Source organism: Pomacea canaliculata, linkage group LG3 (assembly GCF_003073045.1).
Source record: "Pomacea canaliculata isolate SZHN2017 linkage group LG3, ASM307304v1, whole genome shotgun sequence".
In the NCBI taxonomy this organism is placed as follows: Eukaryota; Metazoa; Mollusca; class Gastropoda; order Architaenioglossa; family Ampullariidae; genus Pomacea; species Pomacea canaliculata.
The window spans coordinates 6,250,509-6,268,992 of record NC_037592.1 but is presented as its reverse complement, the minus strand read 5'-3'; the positions used below and the strand labels follow the sequence as shown (position 1 = coordinate 6,268,992).

The 18,484-nt window shown below is 40.9% G+C and overlaps 1 protein-coding gene across 1 annotated transcript; it reads right to left on the bottom strand.

Annotated features, from left to right (window-relative positions):
• Positions 1 to 235: 235 nt before the first annotated feature.
• LOC112558726 lies at positions 236 to 18,471 on the bottom strand. Its single transcript, XM_025229330.1, has 3 exons — positions 18,195 to 18,471; positions 12,284 to 17,066; positions 236 to 9,046 (listed from the first exon to the last, which is right to left on the bottom strand). The coding sequence occupies exons 2-3, from the start codon at positions 17,042 to 17,044 to the stop codon at positions 2,255 to 2,257; spliced, it is 11,553 nt and encodes a 3,850-aa protein (XP_025085115.1). The 5' UTR covers positions 17,045 to 17,066; positions 18,195 to 18,471; the 3' UTR covers positions 236 to 2,254.
• Between the last annotated feature and the right edge of the window lie 13 nt (positions 18,472 to 18,484).

Here is an 18,484-nt window from a genome sequence, read left to right as displayed (position 1 = left end):
GTTTGAGTCCGCCTCATAATACTCATAAAAGTGTGTTGTTTTTTTTTTAAAAAAGTCTCTCCCCATCGGGTTCTTCTCCACACACACAAACTGTCTCTGCAAGTTGTCTTCACAATGCCGCGTTTATATAAAGTCTTTACCTTCCTCTCACAAAACGCACACACACGTATGTACACAAAACTCGCGCACATACGATGTTCACATAAAGTTAATGGAAAGTAAAGGAAATAGTAATGAACGTATTTTTATTTTTTCTCAAAAAGCGCTTTTCTCCCTAATGTAAAACTTACTCTGAGAAAATAAGCGATCTGAAGTGATTATTTGATTACTCTCATGATAAAGTACGTGATAGCATTCAAACATTCTCGCCTTAAACCTAAATATAGGAATTTGGTAACATTTGCATGAAAAAGAACAGCGTCATACAAATACACTTTTTCTCACTTCGACTAAAACTACATTGAAACATGTAGGTAAAGAAGCTGCATGAATGATTCTGCGAGAGAGAAAGAATAGGTAAAAAGTATTGGTAATCAATACAAGTAGAACATTTAAGGCAAATAATTATAAAGATATAAAGCAGAAAGGCGGAAGTTTGGTCATAATATTATAAACAAAAACGAAACACTCCTAACTGACGAGGCTTTTCCATTCACAGCCATTCGGAACAGTTATTAAATATTGCAATATGTTTGATACGCATCTTATATGTGTCCCCTCCAAATTGTCACGGACGCTGCCTCTCACCAGAGCAACACACGACTTCCATACGCGGTCTTTCAACACACAAAACGATTGTCTGACGCTGTCCACATCATGTTATCAATTTGCTCAGGATTTTACGGAATAGAACACAGATAAGTATATTCATACAAAAATACCTCACCACAGTTCTTTAGGGAAGATGGTGAAAACCATCAAAGATAAGTAAACGTATGGTAATGGGATAGTCTCTACTCTTAATTATATATATATATCAGTCCATCAGTTCATAGCTTACAAAAGTTTCCAATGTTCTAGTCCTCGATGTGTCAGTTCATGACCATGCATACTGACTCACCAACACGTACAGTCGTACACCCTCTCTAAACTTCTCAGTAGCTCTTCAAAATGCCTGTAACCATACAGTTCGGCGCCTAACTAGCGTAGGGTTGTCGCCCTTCGCGTCTCAGTCAGTTTGAATATGAATAACACAAATCACACTTGTAATCCATTCGAAGTGGTTTTTCCTTCCCCGAGGGGATAGGAAACTCTTTGGTCGCTCCTTGTAACTCAGCGACGGATGACACTCCAAGGCCGTACACAATAGCCGTGTCGGGGAAGGGGGGAGGGTCCCGCAGTCAGAGCAGCGGTACACCACGGTGACGTCACGAGGCCCACGCGCTGCTGGGTGTTGGACCGAAGGGATCGAGGAATAGTCTGGGGAGGTGATTCTTCCTCCTTCAAATGGGCTCCAACTCGATTAGCCCACACCGCACACAAAAACCTGTAACTCCAATTTACGCTATACTACTATTCTAAATGCTCACACAAGACGGCCAACACAATAGGCTTCAGAATTAGTAGACAAAATTGCATATAGGTGAAAACAGCTTGGTGCAGGCATAGGAGAACTATCCATGACACAGGTAAACTGTACAACAAGAAGCACAGATCAACAAAAGATAGAAAAATACTCCCAGATCCACGAATGAGAAATAAAGATACCAGTCCCGCAGAGTCGGTTAACGAAGGCCATCACACGTTCTTGCAATCGCTAGTACAAGAAAGTTTGCCATGAAACAGTATATGTAATGATTATGACGATGACGATAATGGATGGTGGTAGTGGTGGTGATGATGATAATAATAATAAGCAATGAAATATTCATAAATATTTTACAACGTGTACAATAATACGCAGCTGCTGGTATTTACACAGATGATCAAACGACCAATGTTAGTTCTATACACCTTTTTTAAAAAATAAAACTTCAAGTGCTTGCAGGGATTTTCAGCTTACTATCTTAGGTCACACGTAGCACGAACTTGTATCACTGGACTGCTGGCAAACGATTTTTTTCCAGTTAACTACTAAAACGAGGCAGGTGTATACAAAGCTTCCGGTTCAGTCACATTCTTTGTTTAGGCTCGCTGAGACTAACAGCGAAGAACTTCGCAAGATGCTAAGTGTTGGTCTCGGCAGACAGACAGGAGTGCGCCTATACATGTCCGTGGACGTAGCCTTATTGTAAACACTATCTCTTAGCGTTCGTTACGCAGTGACAAAGTTCTCTTCGCTATGATCACTCTCATTGTCACTATAGTCACTGCTGGTGAGCTCATCGCTACCATTATCTGATGAGCTGCCATCAATAAAGATATCTTCAGGCTCATTGAAGTCTGAGTTGCTTTCAGAGAGGGAGTCCGAGTAAAGGTCACGAAACAAGACGAGATCTCTCATTTTAGAAGGAAGCAGCGCATTGAGTTTGTCCGTCCTGTCAGGTCCACAACCAATGCAGCGAGAAACATTTAAACGACATAGTGATTGAAGTGAGCGAGGTTCACTGGCGGCCATGTTCAACACCTCAAGCAGCTCTCTAATATTGTCATCAGTGTCTGCCTGTCCTGCCAGCTTCACTTGGTATTCTGTGTTCAGGCGAAATAACTCTGCATTTAAGCTTGAGCCTGATTCTATCAACAGCTTGAGGGCGAGGACATTCCTGTCCAGGATGACCTTTTCTGTTGGCGAGGCGAGTGGCGACTGGATCATGGCTTTCGTAAACCTTGGCTGATGCGTCGTTACTCCAACCGGAAGAAGTTTGTTCAGTGCATTCAACGTACGTTGTCCACCAAGGTCTACTACCTTTCTGAGTAGTGTCATTCCATTAGAGTCGACTAGCAGAGGATTAGCTCCAAGTTCGAGCAAAGAATTAAATAAACAATTGTTATCAGAGTCTTCAGAGCCCAAGCTTTCGATTGTCGCTTCATGGAACAACACTCCTGATCCGTTTTGAAGCTTACTGTTGATGTCAAGTTGTTTTGAAATCAGTAAAGCAAGAAAAGAAGCCCATGTAGTGTATTTATCTTTCGAATACTTCGACATCATAAATTGTAAGAGTGGTTTACCTTGACAGACCCAGTTTACTTCCGCTCCACAGTCTATCAAGGCCTTTGCCATCCTCCAGTTGGAGTTTCCAACACACATCTGGAACGCAGTCTCTTCGCCACTCGATATCTGAAAAGTTCTGTTGATGTCAGAAGCATCATTCGTAATGTAATTTATAAAACGATTTAGATTCTGCTCTTCAACATCTTTCCATTTGAAGAGACGGAGATTTCCTAACGAACTATGCTTTTGGCTGTCACTTAGCTCACAAAAGCCCCCTAATTGAATTAGCCATCCGATCACTTCACAGCTCCCTATGCTATACGCTAGTCGTAAGGCATTTTTATTTTCTGGTCCTAGCCTGTTGACATCTGCCCCATAGTCTACCAATGTCTTTAATATGTTAAAGTATGATTCATCAGCTTGATCAAGCATTGCAAACTTATAAACCAGATAGTTCCCTTGCCTGTCGGGGGTATTTGGATCTGCTCCGTGCTCCACAAATGTTTTAACAATTCTCCAGTTCCCTTCGTCAGCTGCCACATGAGCAGGTGTATCACCAACTCTGTTTTGTAGGTTAATGTCCAAACCACGGTTAATCAGGAGGCGCGTCGTCTTTTCCACATCATGGTAAACGGCCTTAGAAAGTTTATGCAGAAATGCTGCTACTTGGACAGGTGTAATCCCAAAACTGTTTAGTAAGTCAATGTCCAAACGACGGTTAATCTGGAGGCGGGAAATCTCTTCCTCATCATGGCCAGTGACCTTAGCAAGTTTATGCAGAAATGCTGCTACTTTAGCAGGTCTAATCCCCAAACTGTTTAGTAGGCCAATGTCCAAACCACGGTAAATCAGGATTGGGGTAATCTTTTCTTCATCATGGTAAGTGGTCTTGCTTTTAGCAAGTTCATGCAAAAATGAGTTTCTCCGAGGATTGATGTTTAACTGTGCTCCACAATGTAGGAAATGTATGAACAGTTTCCATTTTTCATTTGAGAATGCCAACTCTGCCGGGGTCTTTCCATTTAAATCCAGCATATTTATTGAAACTCCTCTACTTATTAATAATTTCAATAACTTCAGTTGATTGTCAACATGAAATGTTGAAAGCGAACATTGTGTTAATTTGTGCAAGACATAAAGCTGTTCCAAAGCCGTCACATCAAAATGTGCATCGTTCCTCAACAGCAAGTCTACCACAGGCCAGTTGTTGCTTCTGACTGCAAGTTCAAGAGCTGAATGACCGTCTGTCGAGCGGAGGTTGATGTCGACACCTTTCTCAACCAGTCGTTTACAAAGAGAAAGACATTTTTCTGAGGGCGTTTGTGATAATCTCAGTAACACGGTAAGCCCATCGCTGTCTCTGGAGTTGAGATTTTGAACCTTGTTAATAAGTCGGCCAATGCCAATCAGCCTATGTTTTGCTGCAATGTGTAGCGCTGTGTTACCCCGAGGGTCTGTAGCGTCTACATCAATACCAGAAGAGAGGATGACATTTAGAGTGCAACTGTCCTGATTCCACCAGCTCTGAAATGTGTGCAAGATGGAAAAGCCTTTACTGTCTAACTTTCGACCACTTGCACCATTTTGTATCAAGTGCATCACCAACTGCCAGTTACCTTCCCTTGCTGCCAGGTGAAGTGGTGTATCACCGTCACAATTTTCAGCATTTACAGACAATCCTTTCTCAATCAGGAGATCACATATCACAGGGTACATGTCTCCTTGGTAACTAGCAGCCAAGCGATGCAAAAAGAAATTGTTGAGTTTTGTGATTTCAACCATGTCACACTGAAGTAAATAATTCATCAGGTACCAATTCTCATGTTCAGCTAAAATATCCAAAACGTTCTCACCACGTTTTGAAGGGATATCCCATAGAGCACTATTTTCACGTGAAGGTATAGATAGTAAATAATTTGCTTTTTGTACCTGTCTGTGGAGGATAGTGTATCCCTCGAAGTCCAGTTCGTTGACTGCCGCCCCACACTGTATGAGTTCTTGAGCTACATCCCATCTCTCATGTTGGACAGCAAGATGAAGAGCTGTGTTTCCATGGGGATCCTTTTGTTGGATATCTGCACCAGCATCTAAAAGTTCCTGAACAAGCTCTGATGGCTGCTTCGAACAACTAGCCGTTAAATTCGTGGGTAAAGTTGGCGGAATACTTGCTAATCTGTGTAAGACTGACTGACCATCCAAACCACATATATTAGCTCTAGCTCCGTGCCTCAGCAGCAGGAAGACAATCGACCAGTTGTTACATTTAGCCGCTAAAAGAAGAGGTGTTTCGTTGTCTACAGACATTTCATTTACATCTGCTCCAGATAGTAACAGATAGTTTACGATATTTTCATGCAGAGACACATCATCGTTGGGAATTATTTGAACAATGTTGTGCAGGAGAGGGAGGCCATCACTGTCTTTAGAAAAAGTTTGAACAAAGCAATGAAGGAAAACAATAAATAGAAGATTTCTCTTCTTGGCCGTCACTTGCAGTACAGAATTTCCAAGTTCATCTTTTGCTGTGACAGTGTGCTTTTTCTTGCTGATAAGTTTCAGGAGATAATCTGACTTCCTATAGTCCACAGAACTGTCTGAAGCTAATGCATGCAGGACACCGAGTCCTTCGTCGTCCACAAGATCTGTGTCAGCTCCACATTCCGCAAGATGTCCGACAAGCCACAGCTTTCTCTTAACTGCATGATGCCAGATTGTATATCCACAAATGTCTCGTGTGTTGATACTTGTGACTTTGGAATCCTCGTCTTGTAAAAGGCCATAAACAGCCATTTTATGTGCTATGTCTTTCAATGAGTACTGCTTCAACATGAAATCATGAACCACTTTTGAAGCTGAAGGCGGCTTTATTGCTATCATATATTCCAGTAAATGTTTGACGAAATTCCAATTGTTTTGTTTTGCAGCAAGAAGTAAGCAAGTATCGCCATCTCTACTCAGGCAATCTAAGAAAATGATTTTTTTCTTTAAATTTTTTTCTAGCCATTCTGAGCCGTTGTCAGATTGTGCCAGACTGTGCATTATGCTGTAACCATCGCTGTCAAGTTCGTCCAGGGAAGTATCGCCATCTCTACTCAGGCAATCTGAGAAAGGGAATTCTTTCTTCAAAATTTTTTCCAGCCATTTTGAGCCATTGTCAGATTGTGCCAGTCTGTGCATTATGCTGTAACCATCGCTGTCAAGTTTGTCCAGGTCAGCGCAATTGGTTTCTTCAATGATGTAATAAACAAAGGACCAGTTGTTGGCTCTGGCGCCAAGATGTAGCAGAGAGTCACCATTAGGACAACATATTGTAGGATCTGCACCCTCGTTCACAAGAAGCTGAATAGTATACTGATCAACATCTTTGCACATAGCCAGTCTCTGAAGGGCGAAGACACCATCACTGTCAGGACCTTTAACGTTTGCCCCTTGCTGAGCTAAGGCTGTGATCATATGTTGATTATTACACTGAAGAGCCAACTGCAGTGCGGTATTGCCGTTAGGGCATTTGTCTTCTAAACCTACACCCTTTGTAAGAAGATCGCTAATCAATTGTACAATGTTGAAATCTATCCCTTTACAATCTTTAAAACCTGCCCCTTTGGCTAAAATGTGCAAGAGATTAAAGCCTTGAAAGTCGTCTTGGTGGATGTTGACTTCTTGATTTACCAGATAAAGGACCGATTTCCATTGACCACATCTCACTTCATCACACAGAAGTGTATCAAGTACTTTCCTGCGGTTTTCGGTTTCTATGTTATTTATTATTTGTGTTAGTTGATAGTGTGTAAAAGATGTCCTAGCCATCATCTGAAGAACACTGGTGTTCTCGCTGTCACAGCCGAACACATCAGCTCCGTGCTCGATCAAGGTTGTGACAGTTTGCCAATGTTTATGTTGAGCCGCCAGATGTATGGCTGTGTCACCATGTTTTGTCCTCTTGTTCAAAACTTGATTATTGGCTAGAAGGAGACGAAGTATACTTGCATCTTGTATGCCCTGTGCTATTCTGTGAAGAATTAGAAATCCGTCACTATCTGGGGTGTCCGTCTCTTCCCCCAGTTGTACAAGATATTTGACAATCTTCCAGTGACCGTTTCTGGCAGCCAGGTGCAGCACAGTGTCGCCTTTTTTATCTCGACAGGTGTAGTCAGCGCCGAGCTCAAGGAGGCGACTGAATAATGGAAACTGTTCACAAGAGTTGCTGCTCATAACAAGTCTTTGTATAACAGTCAAACTTTCAGAGTCTACTTCGTCTATGTCCTCACTTGCTTCTGCCAGGCATTTGACCATTGACCAGTTGGCATGTCTAGCAGCCAAGTGTAAAGCAGTTTCTCCAGCCGGTGTTTTATTGTCGTAGCTGAAGCTGTTCATTGTAAAATGAAGAAACGTATTACATTTCCTATCTGAATCTGTTTGATTATCTGGAGGGGGCGAACAATTCCCATTCTCTACCATTGCCTCTCTGTGAAGAACATTAAAGCCATCGCTATCTGGTTCGTGGAATATTGCGCCTTGCTTTATCAGCAGGTCCACAACAAACCAGTTGTTATTTTTTGCAGCAATATGAACAGCTGTATCGCCGTACCGGCATCTTGAATTTAGATCCCCAAGTTTGTCTGAAAGCCGAAAAAATAAATGTTTATAACTGTTTGATGTTTCCATCGCAAATCTGTGCAGAATGTTGAAGCCGTCACTGTCGGGCTGAGAAATGTCATCAACATGTTTGAGCAAAAAATCTACCAATTGCCAGTTGTTATGTTTAGCTGCAAGGTGTATCGCTGAGTTGCCATCACTGTCTGTTTTGTGAACATCTGCACCTTTCTTCACAATCAACATGTAACAGGTTTCCCACTGCAATGAAAATGTCTGAGAATTCATCCCTATCATGTGTAAGACTGTCTTCTGTTGATCGTTAACACAATCAGCACGAGCACCGTGATATAACAATTTCTTTATAAATGTTATGTTACCAGAGACTGCTGCCAGATGTAAGGCTGTGTTACCTTCCTCATCTTTTTTGTTGAGGTCACTACTGTTACAAAGTAAAAACGGAAGTATCTTGTCAAGCTCAGACAAGCATTCAAAATCAGTGTAAGAAGCCAGAATGTGTAACACGGAGCGATGATCGTTATCAGCCACATCAGTGGTAGCCTGTCGACTTAATAAAGCCTCCATCATCATCCAGTTGTTGTGTTTTACTGCAATATGTAGAGGTGTGTCACCTGAAGTGTTCTGTAGGTTGATGTTTGCACCTTTCCTGACGAGGAGGTGCAGAAGACGGACATGGTCCTCGCTATCAAACGTGGCCACTCTGTGTAACACGGCCATCCCCTCACTGTCTACAGAGTTCACTTGTTGTTCTGTTACAAACATTTCACGTACAAGTGACGTGTGAAACGTGACTGCCAGCCGGACCAGTGTGTGGTGAAGCTGTTTGTGACAGCTGTGTAGTGCTGTGTCTTGTAGTCTGTCCCACAACAGTTTGACAACAAGCGCGTGCATATAAGGCGTCTCTTGTGGTTTCCAGTTGTTAGTCAGAGTCTGCAAGAAAGAACACACGTGTGTTACATTAGGTGGTAGAGCTGCCTGTCGGGATAGAAGCTCCATCACCATCTTTGTGTTGTCACATCTGGCAGCCACCACGACAGCTGTGTCATTGTTTGTATCCACCATGTTGATGTCGACTTTGTGTTTCAAAATCTTTGTCAGTATATCTCGTGCAAGTGAGAGGCTGACTTCTGGTGCTGCTGCTAGCTTGTGGAGAAGACAACTCTGCTCTATGTCACACCTAGTGACGTCACTCAGCAAGTCATCCACACAAGTCCAGTTTCTAGAGTCAGCAGCGGATTTTAGTTCTCTCCACATTTTATTTTTTGGATGTAGATTCTCCTGCATGCTGACGAAACCTGAGGAAACTTCATTGTGTTGATTGGTCGCCATATCTGTTGTTGACTACGATCTACGTTTTATGTCCGAGTGTAAGCTGTAAAACTAAAGGTAGTCACATAACCTTTTCAGGTCACCAGGGGCTTAACACTCGAGGTCAAGGAGGTAGGTGTCCATCTCGTCTCCCTAGCTACTGTCCAACCAAATTGAGGGTTGGGGAAGGTAGGCAGGCCTGACGAGAGGGGGGGGGGACAGGGGGTCTGGTGTACCCGGGCCCGCGGCTGTCAAGGGGGCCCGGCCTTGGTCAGTGGATTTTTTTTCTTCTTCTTCTCCTTTTCTTTGACTGGGAAAATAATTTACGATTACAAGTACAAGGGGCCCGGAGAGGTCGTCTGTCCCGGGGCCCGGGCTGGCTCTCGGCGGCCCTGAAGGTAGGCAACGATTCTAAGCTGTAGTCATCCCTGTTAATGAACGAAAAAAATAAATCAGATATTTACCCTTTGTTTGGAGTTCTAGTCTATATCTGTTACTTAATACTCTTTGTGATATTATATTACTGCATTGAGATACATTTAAAGATCTTGTAGGGTTTGTTGTTTGTTATTCAGAGAAAGAGGTCGAACGCGTGACCTCACATCTGTACTCAGGTGACTTATCATAATGGCCACAGCTCTCTTTGGTGCTCAAAAAGTTGACAATGCAATGTATCCACACATAATCCTCAGGTCTGAGTTGCTGACCTCTTAGTGTCTATGGTAAGTTTGAACAAATATCTGTACTTACGTTCTTAGATAATTTCATCTGACGAAAGACCTTCTCGGCTCGGCTGCTGACTCCTACGAAGTTTCTTTAAAATCAAGGACCACCTGAAGAAGGATTCCACTTTCTCTCAAATTAATTTTGAAGACAATTACAAATACGATTTACCCAAGTCACAAAGCACTAGTGCAGAAGAAACACTACTCTATATGCCTAGCGACCGTGGGCTTGTTGATTTGGTTGCTAATAGTAACGCCCACACCGTCAATCACCTTGAGGAGCAATGGCTCTATTCTTAGTCATTGTATTGAAGTCCATGTACACCTGCAGTTGGCATACATTTTACTGTCTGTACGATCAGCTTTATGATTAAATGTGGAATAGAATGTTTAGCTGATCTCTTCTCTTCAAAACCTCTTGAAAGTGACCAGTGATTTTGCACTTTGGCGAACATCAGTCTAGTGGGTTGTTGTAGGAAGGTTGTAAGATAACAGTGCACGTGTCCTTCCTTTCAGTGTTTCTCGAAAATTGACTGGTCTCAAGATCTTTTGTGTACCAGTGAAAACAAAAGTAGAAGCGGGTTAAAAAGAAAATACACAACAGTTCCAAGAATAATGTGCAGGTAACTTTCGTGTAGATTAGTGTAGTCTACTAATGTACAGAAATAGAGAAGGTTGTTTACAAGCGGACTTTGGTAGACACAAGGACTACTGCTGCCTGAAGACACAAATAGATATCTACAGATATAGCTTTGAAGAGATGTTAAAATGGAGGTAATGACCTTCTTTGTCAGGAATCGTTCTTTGTACCTCGTCGACAGGACAGTCAGCCATGTTTTGCAGACTATACCTGAACACCTGAGGTCAACGGCAAAGATCGTAGGCAGTTTTTTGTTTTTTAAAATCACAAATGATTGTTGGCCTGTAACTCGACTCGACTGGTGCGTGTGCATAAACTTTATCGTTAATTAGTAGTTGAAGAAGTCACTTTACCTGAATAGGTGAGGGGCTGCAGGTAAGTAGTGTTGTCATGACTACTGCCGACTGACAATTTGACAGAGGGCAGTAAAATTTAGTTTCGTAATTAACAACAGTAACTCAAAAATAAAGTGCCAGGTCCCAGCTGTAGTTCAAAGAGTGACCAGAAAAGGAAGTTGATGGGGCTGTACCTTTTACCCGTCAACCTTATTGGCTACGTAACATTTAGTTTTTGTTGTGTGCTGACGAAAAGAGGAAACCTGATTCTGTGGATTCGTCGTCATATCCGTTGTTGACAATTGTTTATGTGCTACATCATGGTTCCCAGTCTGAGCTGTAGTCACAACTGTTAATAAAAGAAGTTAACAAATCACATGCCTGCCATTTATTTTATGTTTTCTACCTGTTTCAGTACACTCATTACAACATTATACTGTTGCATTAAAGAACAGTAAAGATCTTATGAGGACCATTTCGATTTTAAACAGAATAAGATGTTAACTCGTGCGCAGATACAATGGCTACAGCTGTTAGTGATTTTGACCATGAGCGAGGTTCATTTTTGACAGACGATATCAAAGAAGGTTATAAAATAAAAACTTCTGAGAACGACATTTGCCCTTAGACATTCATCGCAAATCATGCAGCCGGGCTCAAATGAAGTGGCCAGAATTCACGTATATCAACATCGTCTACTATACCTAGTTGTAGGGTAAGTTTTTGTACCTCAAATCAAACATGAGATAAGTAAAACGTTTCTGCCAAAAATTAAAAAACATGAACTATTACACACTTGAGTAATAGGATTTTATTTATGACTGACAATTTATGCAGAATATGAAATACAAATTATCATTTATAAATGTGATTTCCATTTAACGCAATGCACATTTCACAGAAACTTCTGGAACCATGGATGATAACTGCCAATGATGGATCTGTCCAGTCTGCCCATTGCACATGCATGGCAAAACTTTCTGAGACCTACAGCCATGTAGGAGACATTCATTTGCATAGGAGCTTTCACCCAGCATAAGGAGGCAACTCCAACTGACCTGCATACATACTGGTTATTCCCAAGTTCAAAAAAGCTTGACACTGAATTTTTAAAAGTTATAGCAATAGACTTGATGTCTTCACAAGCCAACAAGAAGAAGCGGGAAAGTTGTTCGCAATAGCCACTTAATAAGGTTGCAGTGAACCCTCCAAAAAAGCAAGAACAGAATGATTTTTTTTGGGGTTAAACTACACCAGCACCATACAACTCCACAAATTTGTCCAATGATTTCCAAATATTTAAGTAATTTCAAAAGAATTAACTGCAAGTATGCCACTAGACCTAACATTGCTATTTGATAAATCATTAGTTAATATGAAGACTTTATTTATGATCATTGCAGTGATTGATGTGTTTCTATCAGATCAAGCAAAGCTGTTTGAGGAAAAAAACTTGTGACCAACATAAATCCTCCTTGTGGTGTAAGACCAGGGCTGGGAAAAGTGGTTACGTGCAGATATACTCAACCTGTCAGCTATCCACAGTCCAAATTATTTAATGATTTAATTAGTAATCATCATCACATGATGATGAAGACCAAATCTCTGAGTCAGAGTCATCAAAAATTTCATCTTTATAGTCACTATTGCTACTGAAGTCATTACTGTCTTCTGATAAACCAGAATGAACATCTTCATGTTTTTGTGACAGAAACTCTGGTAACAGTAAATCAATAAAAGAGATAAGACTTTTCAATGAAGAAGGAATTTTCAAGTGCTTGATTTTGTCTGGTCTGCAAGACCCACAACCAAGCAAATGAGAGACAGTCAAACGACACAGTGATGTGAGTGAGCGAGGTTGACTGGCAGCCTGGTCTAAGACTTCCAGAAGCTCTCTAACATCCTCATTTGCATCTGCCTGTTCAGCCAGCTTCACTTGATATTCTGTGTTCAGGCGAAATAACTCTGCATTTGAACTTGCACCAGATCCAATCAACATTTTGAGGGCACAAATATTAGAGTTTCGTATGGCCCTTTCTATTGGTGAGACAACATAGTTAGATGAGAATCTTTTAGATTGTAAAATGGCTTCTGTAAACTTCGGTTGATGAGTTGTCACCCCCATTGGGAGGAGTTTTATGAGAGCATTCAGTGTACCGTGCCTATAGAAGTTCATAACTATATTGAGCGGTGTAAATCCATCATAGTTCGGAATTGAAGGGTTAGCTCCCCTCTTGACCCATGCACAAAACAAACATCTGGAGACATCTTCTTCATGGATTAAACTTTCGATGACTTCATCACTGAAAAGAACTGGGGATTGATTCTCAAGTCTGGTGTTGATGTCAAGCCCTTTAGAAATCAACAAATCAAAAAACTGTGTCCAGGGTGTGTGCTTACTAATCGAAGATTTGGACATGATTAGCTGTAAGAGTGCTTTGTTTTCAAGAATCAGACTCACTTCTGCTCCACATTCCACCAAGGCCTTTGCCATCATCCAGTTGCACTTCTTTACACATTTTTTCAGCAAAGGGTTTTGGTAACGTCTATATATTTTTTTAAATCTATTATTTTCGTCAGATTCTGATACATTTTTTGTGATGTAATTTATGAAAACTTTCAGCTTTTTCTCATCTCTCCATGTCAGGCAATGAAGATTTTCAAAAACAGACAGCTTTTCCTTATTAGTGAGTATGCAGTCAGCACCTAATTCAACGAGGGCTACAACCATTTCCCACTCGCTGTTACTAGCTGCTAATTGCAAAGCGGTCTTACCATTGGGTCCTCTCCAATTTATCTCTGCACCATGCTTCACTAGAGCCTTTACAAGGGGAACACTATTTTTCTGATTAAGATTTCTAACAAATTTGTGAAGGAGACACTGTCCTTTCCTGTCAAGTATGTTTGGGTCAGCCCCATGTTCCACAAGGGCTTTTACAATTTCCCAGTTTTCTTCATTGAGAGCCACATGGACAGGTGTATCACCAGCATTGTTTTTTAGGTTGATGCCTGAAACACGGTTAACAATAAGATGTGTAACTTCTGCTGCCTCCTTTTCGACGAATTCATATTTAGCAAGTTCATGGAAAATTGAGCTTCCTTTACTAGGAGTGGGATTTAATTGTGCTCCCAATTCTAAGAGGTATTTCAAAAGTTTCCATTTCTCATGTTTGATTGCGAGCTCTGCTGGTGTCCTTCCACATGAATCTGGCATAGTAATGGAGAGTCCCATGTTTGTCAACAGTGTCATCAATCTGAGTTCATCACTACGACAATAGGCCGAAGTAGAACATTTTATTAGTCTATGTATGGTATACATCTGTTCCAAATCCTGCACATTTAACTGTGCACCTCTGTTCAGCAGAAACTCTACCACAGGCCAGTTGTTGCTTTTGATTGCAAGGTTAAGAGCTGATTCCCCATTAGTTGAGCAGGTGTTGATGTCAACACCTTTCTTCTCCAGGTGATAACAATGGGAAAGGCAACTTTTAGAGGGCATCTGTGATAATCTCAGCAAGAGAGTAAAGCCATCACTGTCTTTAGCATTTGGATTTTCAGCTTCATCCATAAGACGGTCTACAATGTAAATCAGTTTACGTTTTGCTGCGATTTGTAAAGCCGTGTTACCCTGAGGATCTGTTGCATTTACGTTGACACCAGATGAGAGGATCAGATATAGAGTATGGTGGTATTCTTCATGACCCAACACATCCCTAGTCACATCAGTAACAAATCTGTGCAATATAGAAGTTCCTGTACTGTCTAAAGTTCTGCCACTTGCACCTTTTCGTATTAATTGTTCCATCAATTTCCAGTTACTTGCCTTAGCTGTGAGGTGAAGTGGCGTGTTACCATCATGATCTTCAACATCAAGAGACCAACCTTTCTCAATCAGGAGGTCACAGACATCAGTATGCCTATCTCCATGGGAGCTGGAAGCCAAACAGTGCAAAAGATATTTGTATTCATATGCTTTAAACGCAGGTGTACCGTGCTTAAGTAAACACTCCATCATGTTCCAGTTTTCACTGTCAGCAATAATATCACAAATGGTGTCACCCTGGTATGATACTATATCACATCTAGCTCCTTTTTCGAGCAGAAGCTGAGCCAGCGACAAGCAAGCATCCTTCATCTGTACCAGTCTCTGAAGGATGGTGTACCCTTCAAGATCAAGGTCATTGACTTCTGCCCCACACTGAATGAGCTCTCTAGCCACGGCCCAGTTCTGATGTTGGACAGCAAGATGGAGGGGTGTGTTCCCTTGAAGATCCTTTTGTTTCATGCATGCACCACATTGCAAAAGCTTTTTAATATTAATAATATTCCGTGAGTAGGAATCCTTGCCTGCTAGTGCTGCTCTGTGAAGAATCGAAAATCCCTCACTGTCAAGCGTGTCTGTCCTTACTCCAAGCTCCACCAGGCATTTGACAACCTCCCAGTGGCCATTCTTGGTAGCCAGGTGCAGCACAGTGTCACCATTTGGATCGCAACGGGTATAATCAGCACCACGCTCAAGAAGATGATGGATCAAAAAATGATGCGTAGAATACATGTCAGTGACTTTCATAACTAATCTCTGAATAACTGTCAAACCCTCAGAATCTACCTCATCAATATTTTCTACATGTTTTACAATGCGTTCTACTTCAGACCGCTTACCATATCTCGCTGTCAGATGCAATGCTGTGTCTCCAACCAAAGACTGGGTGTTATAGTTAATGCTCTTTTCTAGAAAAAAGGGAAAGAAAAAATCTTGTGTATTTTCTGCCATTGCAAATTGTTCAAGAACATCATATCCTTCATCATCTATTTCATACCAAGTAGCACCTTCTTCTACTAATAGCTTCACAAGCCCCCAGTTTTGACCCTTAACAGCTAGGTCTATGGCTGTATCACCAGTCCGACTTCTTGCATTTATATCAGCGACCTTCTGAGACAGCTTGTAAAACAATACATTCATCCTGGCAAATGGCTTCTTCATTGCAAATCTGTGCAAAATGTTGAAGCCTTCGCTGTCAGGCTGAGTAGTATTGTCTACGTATTTCAACAAAAATTCCACCAGAACCCAGTTTTCATGGTTGGCAGCAATGTGCACAGCTGAGTTACCCTCACTATCTACTTTGTCAACATCTGCCCCTCTTTTTAAAATCAACATGAGAATGCTCATGCACGAATCAAATGTTAAAAAGATTTTGCTTTTGGTCATAGCTATCATGTGCAACACTGTCTTTTGTTCGTCATTAACACAATCAGCACAAGCACCACCATCTAATAATTTCTTCATAAATGTTATGTTACCGGCAAGTGCTGCCAGATGTAAGGCTGTATTACCATGACCGTCTTTTTTGTTGAGGTCATTATTGTTACAAATCAACAATGTAAGTATCTGGTCAATTTTAGAAAAGCATTCAGGATCAGTGTGAGAAGCTAGAATGTGTAACACAGAGCGCTGATCGCAATCAGCAACATCAGTGGTAGCCTGTCTTCTTAACAAAGCTCCCATCATCATCCAGTTGTTCTGTTTTGCTGCAACATGCAGAGCTGTGTCCCCTGTAGTGTTCTGTAGGTGGATGTTTGCCCCTTTGTTGATTAGAAAGTGAACAAGACGAACATGGTTATCGCTATCAAACATGGCCAATCGGTGTAATACAGCCATTCCCTCACTGTCCAGAGTGTTCAGTTGTAGTTTTGTTAAGAACATCTCACGAACAAGAGACACATGAAATGTCACTGCCAGCTGGACCAGTGTCCCATGAAGTAGCTTCTGACAACTATATAGAACTCTGTCTTTTAGTCTGTCCCATAACAGTTTTACAACAAGCACATGCATATAGCGTGCCTCTTCTTGTTTCCAAGTTTTTGTCAGAGTCTGCAAGAAAGAACACACATGTGTTTCATCCTGTGGTAAAGCTGCCTGTCTGGATAAAAGTTCTATCACCATCTTTGTGTTGTCACATCTAGCAGCAAGCACGATAGCTGTGTTTTTGTTTTTGTCCACCAGATTGATGTCAATTTTGTGTATCAATATTTTCGTCAATATATCTTTTGCAAGTGGTAGACTGACTTCTGGTGCTGCTGCCAGGGTATGGAACAGAGAGCTCCATTCTATATCACATCTGGTGATGCTGCTGGAACTCAACAAGTTGTGGACAAGACTCCAGTTGCCACATGCAGCAGCTGCCTTAAGTTCTGTTGCCTTTGCACTCAGCGGTGAGGTCTCTTCAAAGTGAAGTCTCTGCGGGCTTAAAACATGGTCAGTAGACTCCCAAGGCTCTGGATCGATATCCATGGCCATTACCAACATATCTTGCTTTTGGTCCACTTCCATATCTCAAGGCTGTTGCTTCCTTCTGATTATAAAATTTAAAAAATAGTTATTGTTACAGTAAATACATTTTTCATTTTTCAGTATTAATGAGCAGTATTCTAAAATGACACTGCACTAAATAGTCATATTGCTGAAGCAGACATCTGTACTTGGCTAAGATAACCATATATTTAAATTAACACAAAAGATGCTTACCAAGAATAACTTTTTATAGAAAAATCACTCCATGCTTTCATTCTGCTAAATCAGTTCTGACAAAAACAAAAACAAAAAAATCTTGGAATATAAAATACAACTTAAATTCTTTAGTTAGGGTATCCAAAAAAGGTGTATTAATGTGGCTTTAATAGAAATAGCAGCAACAGATGTCTGTGACATATCTGTAGAAGCCAGAGATTCGAGAGAACACATACTTCGAGGTAGTTGTGGACTGAAAACAGCTTGAAGCTCCTCTTAATGCAAAAAAGTCACAAACGCTGGGTTTAATTTGTATACTTATGACTTGCATTTGGTCCATCAGTACCTCTTCAGAGTGCTCCTTTTATAAGTTATACGATACAGGTATGGATCTTTTGGATACTTTCGCATTTTACATGCTGTCTTATTTCAAGTATGTATTACGACCCAAGGCATAACATATTAAATACAGGGTATTTTTAAAGTGGAACGATTTACAGAAGCAGAGCAGATGTTGCTTTGGGTTATGATTACTTAATACTGTTGGCTAAGGTCGTATTTCTTGAAATTCCTACAATACGTACAATTTTTTTAGAAATCCATCTGATTGTCCATACGGCTATGTAACTAATTTCGCTAAAAGGTCACAATTAACTGAACGGATAATTATAAACGTCGAATAAAATGAACATTTGAAAGATCAATGCAGATAATGTGAACACCACCAGACACACACACATGTGTTAAACTGAATTTTAAAAAATAAGTTAAAGGTAACAAAAGTAAAAGAAAAAAACGCCAATTACGGTCCCAGGTAATTAGCAGCGTGCGAAACGTATGTCTCAAAGAAAAATAATCTTGATTCTTTAGAAACTGTTAAATAATGAAGATATAAATTTACCATGCTAGGCGTGATACCTGTAATTAAAACAAACAACTAAATAAAAATAAAATAAAAATTTCTGGCACATACTTATAGAGTGGCGCGGAAGTTCAAGTTTCAAAGTTGAAGGACCTTGGAGATAACTCTAGTCAGATAAGAGATAACTCTGAATTGTTGGAGATAACTCTGATGTCAAATGTGAATCTTCATTACGCCCCCTGTTTCGAAAGACGCGAGCAGACTGTACTCATGTTCATATATGTGTGTGTGCAAGCACGTTTTTATGGATTCTGTTGGGATCGCAAGCACAAAGAGTTAAGCTCTTCCTAGCGGTATTTGCTTTCATTGTCATCCAGATAGTAAGTGCAGGCTGATTGACC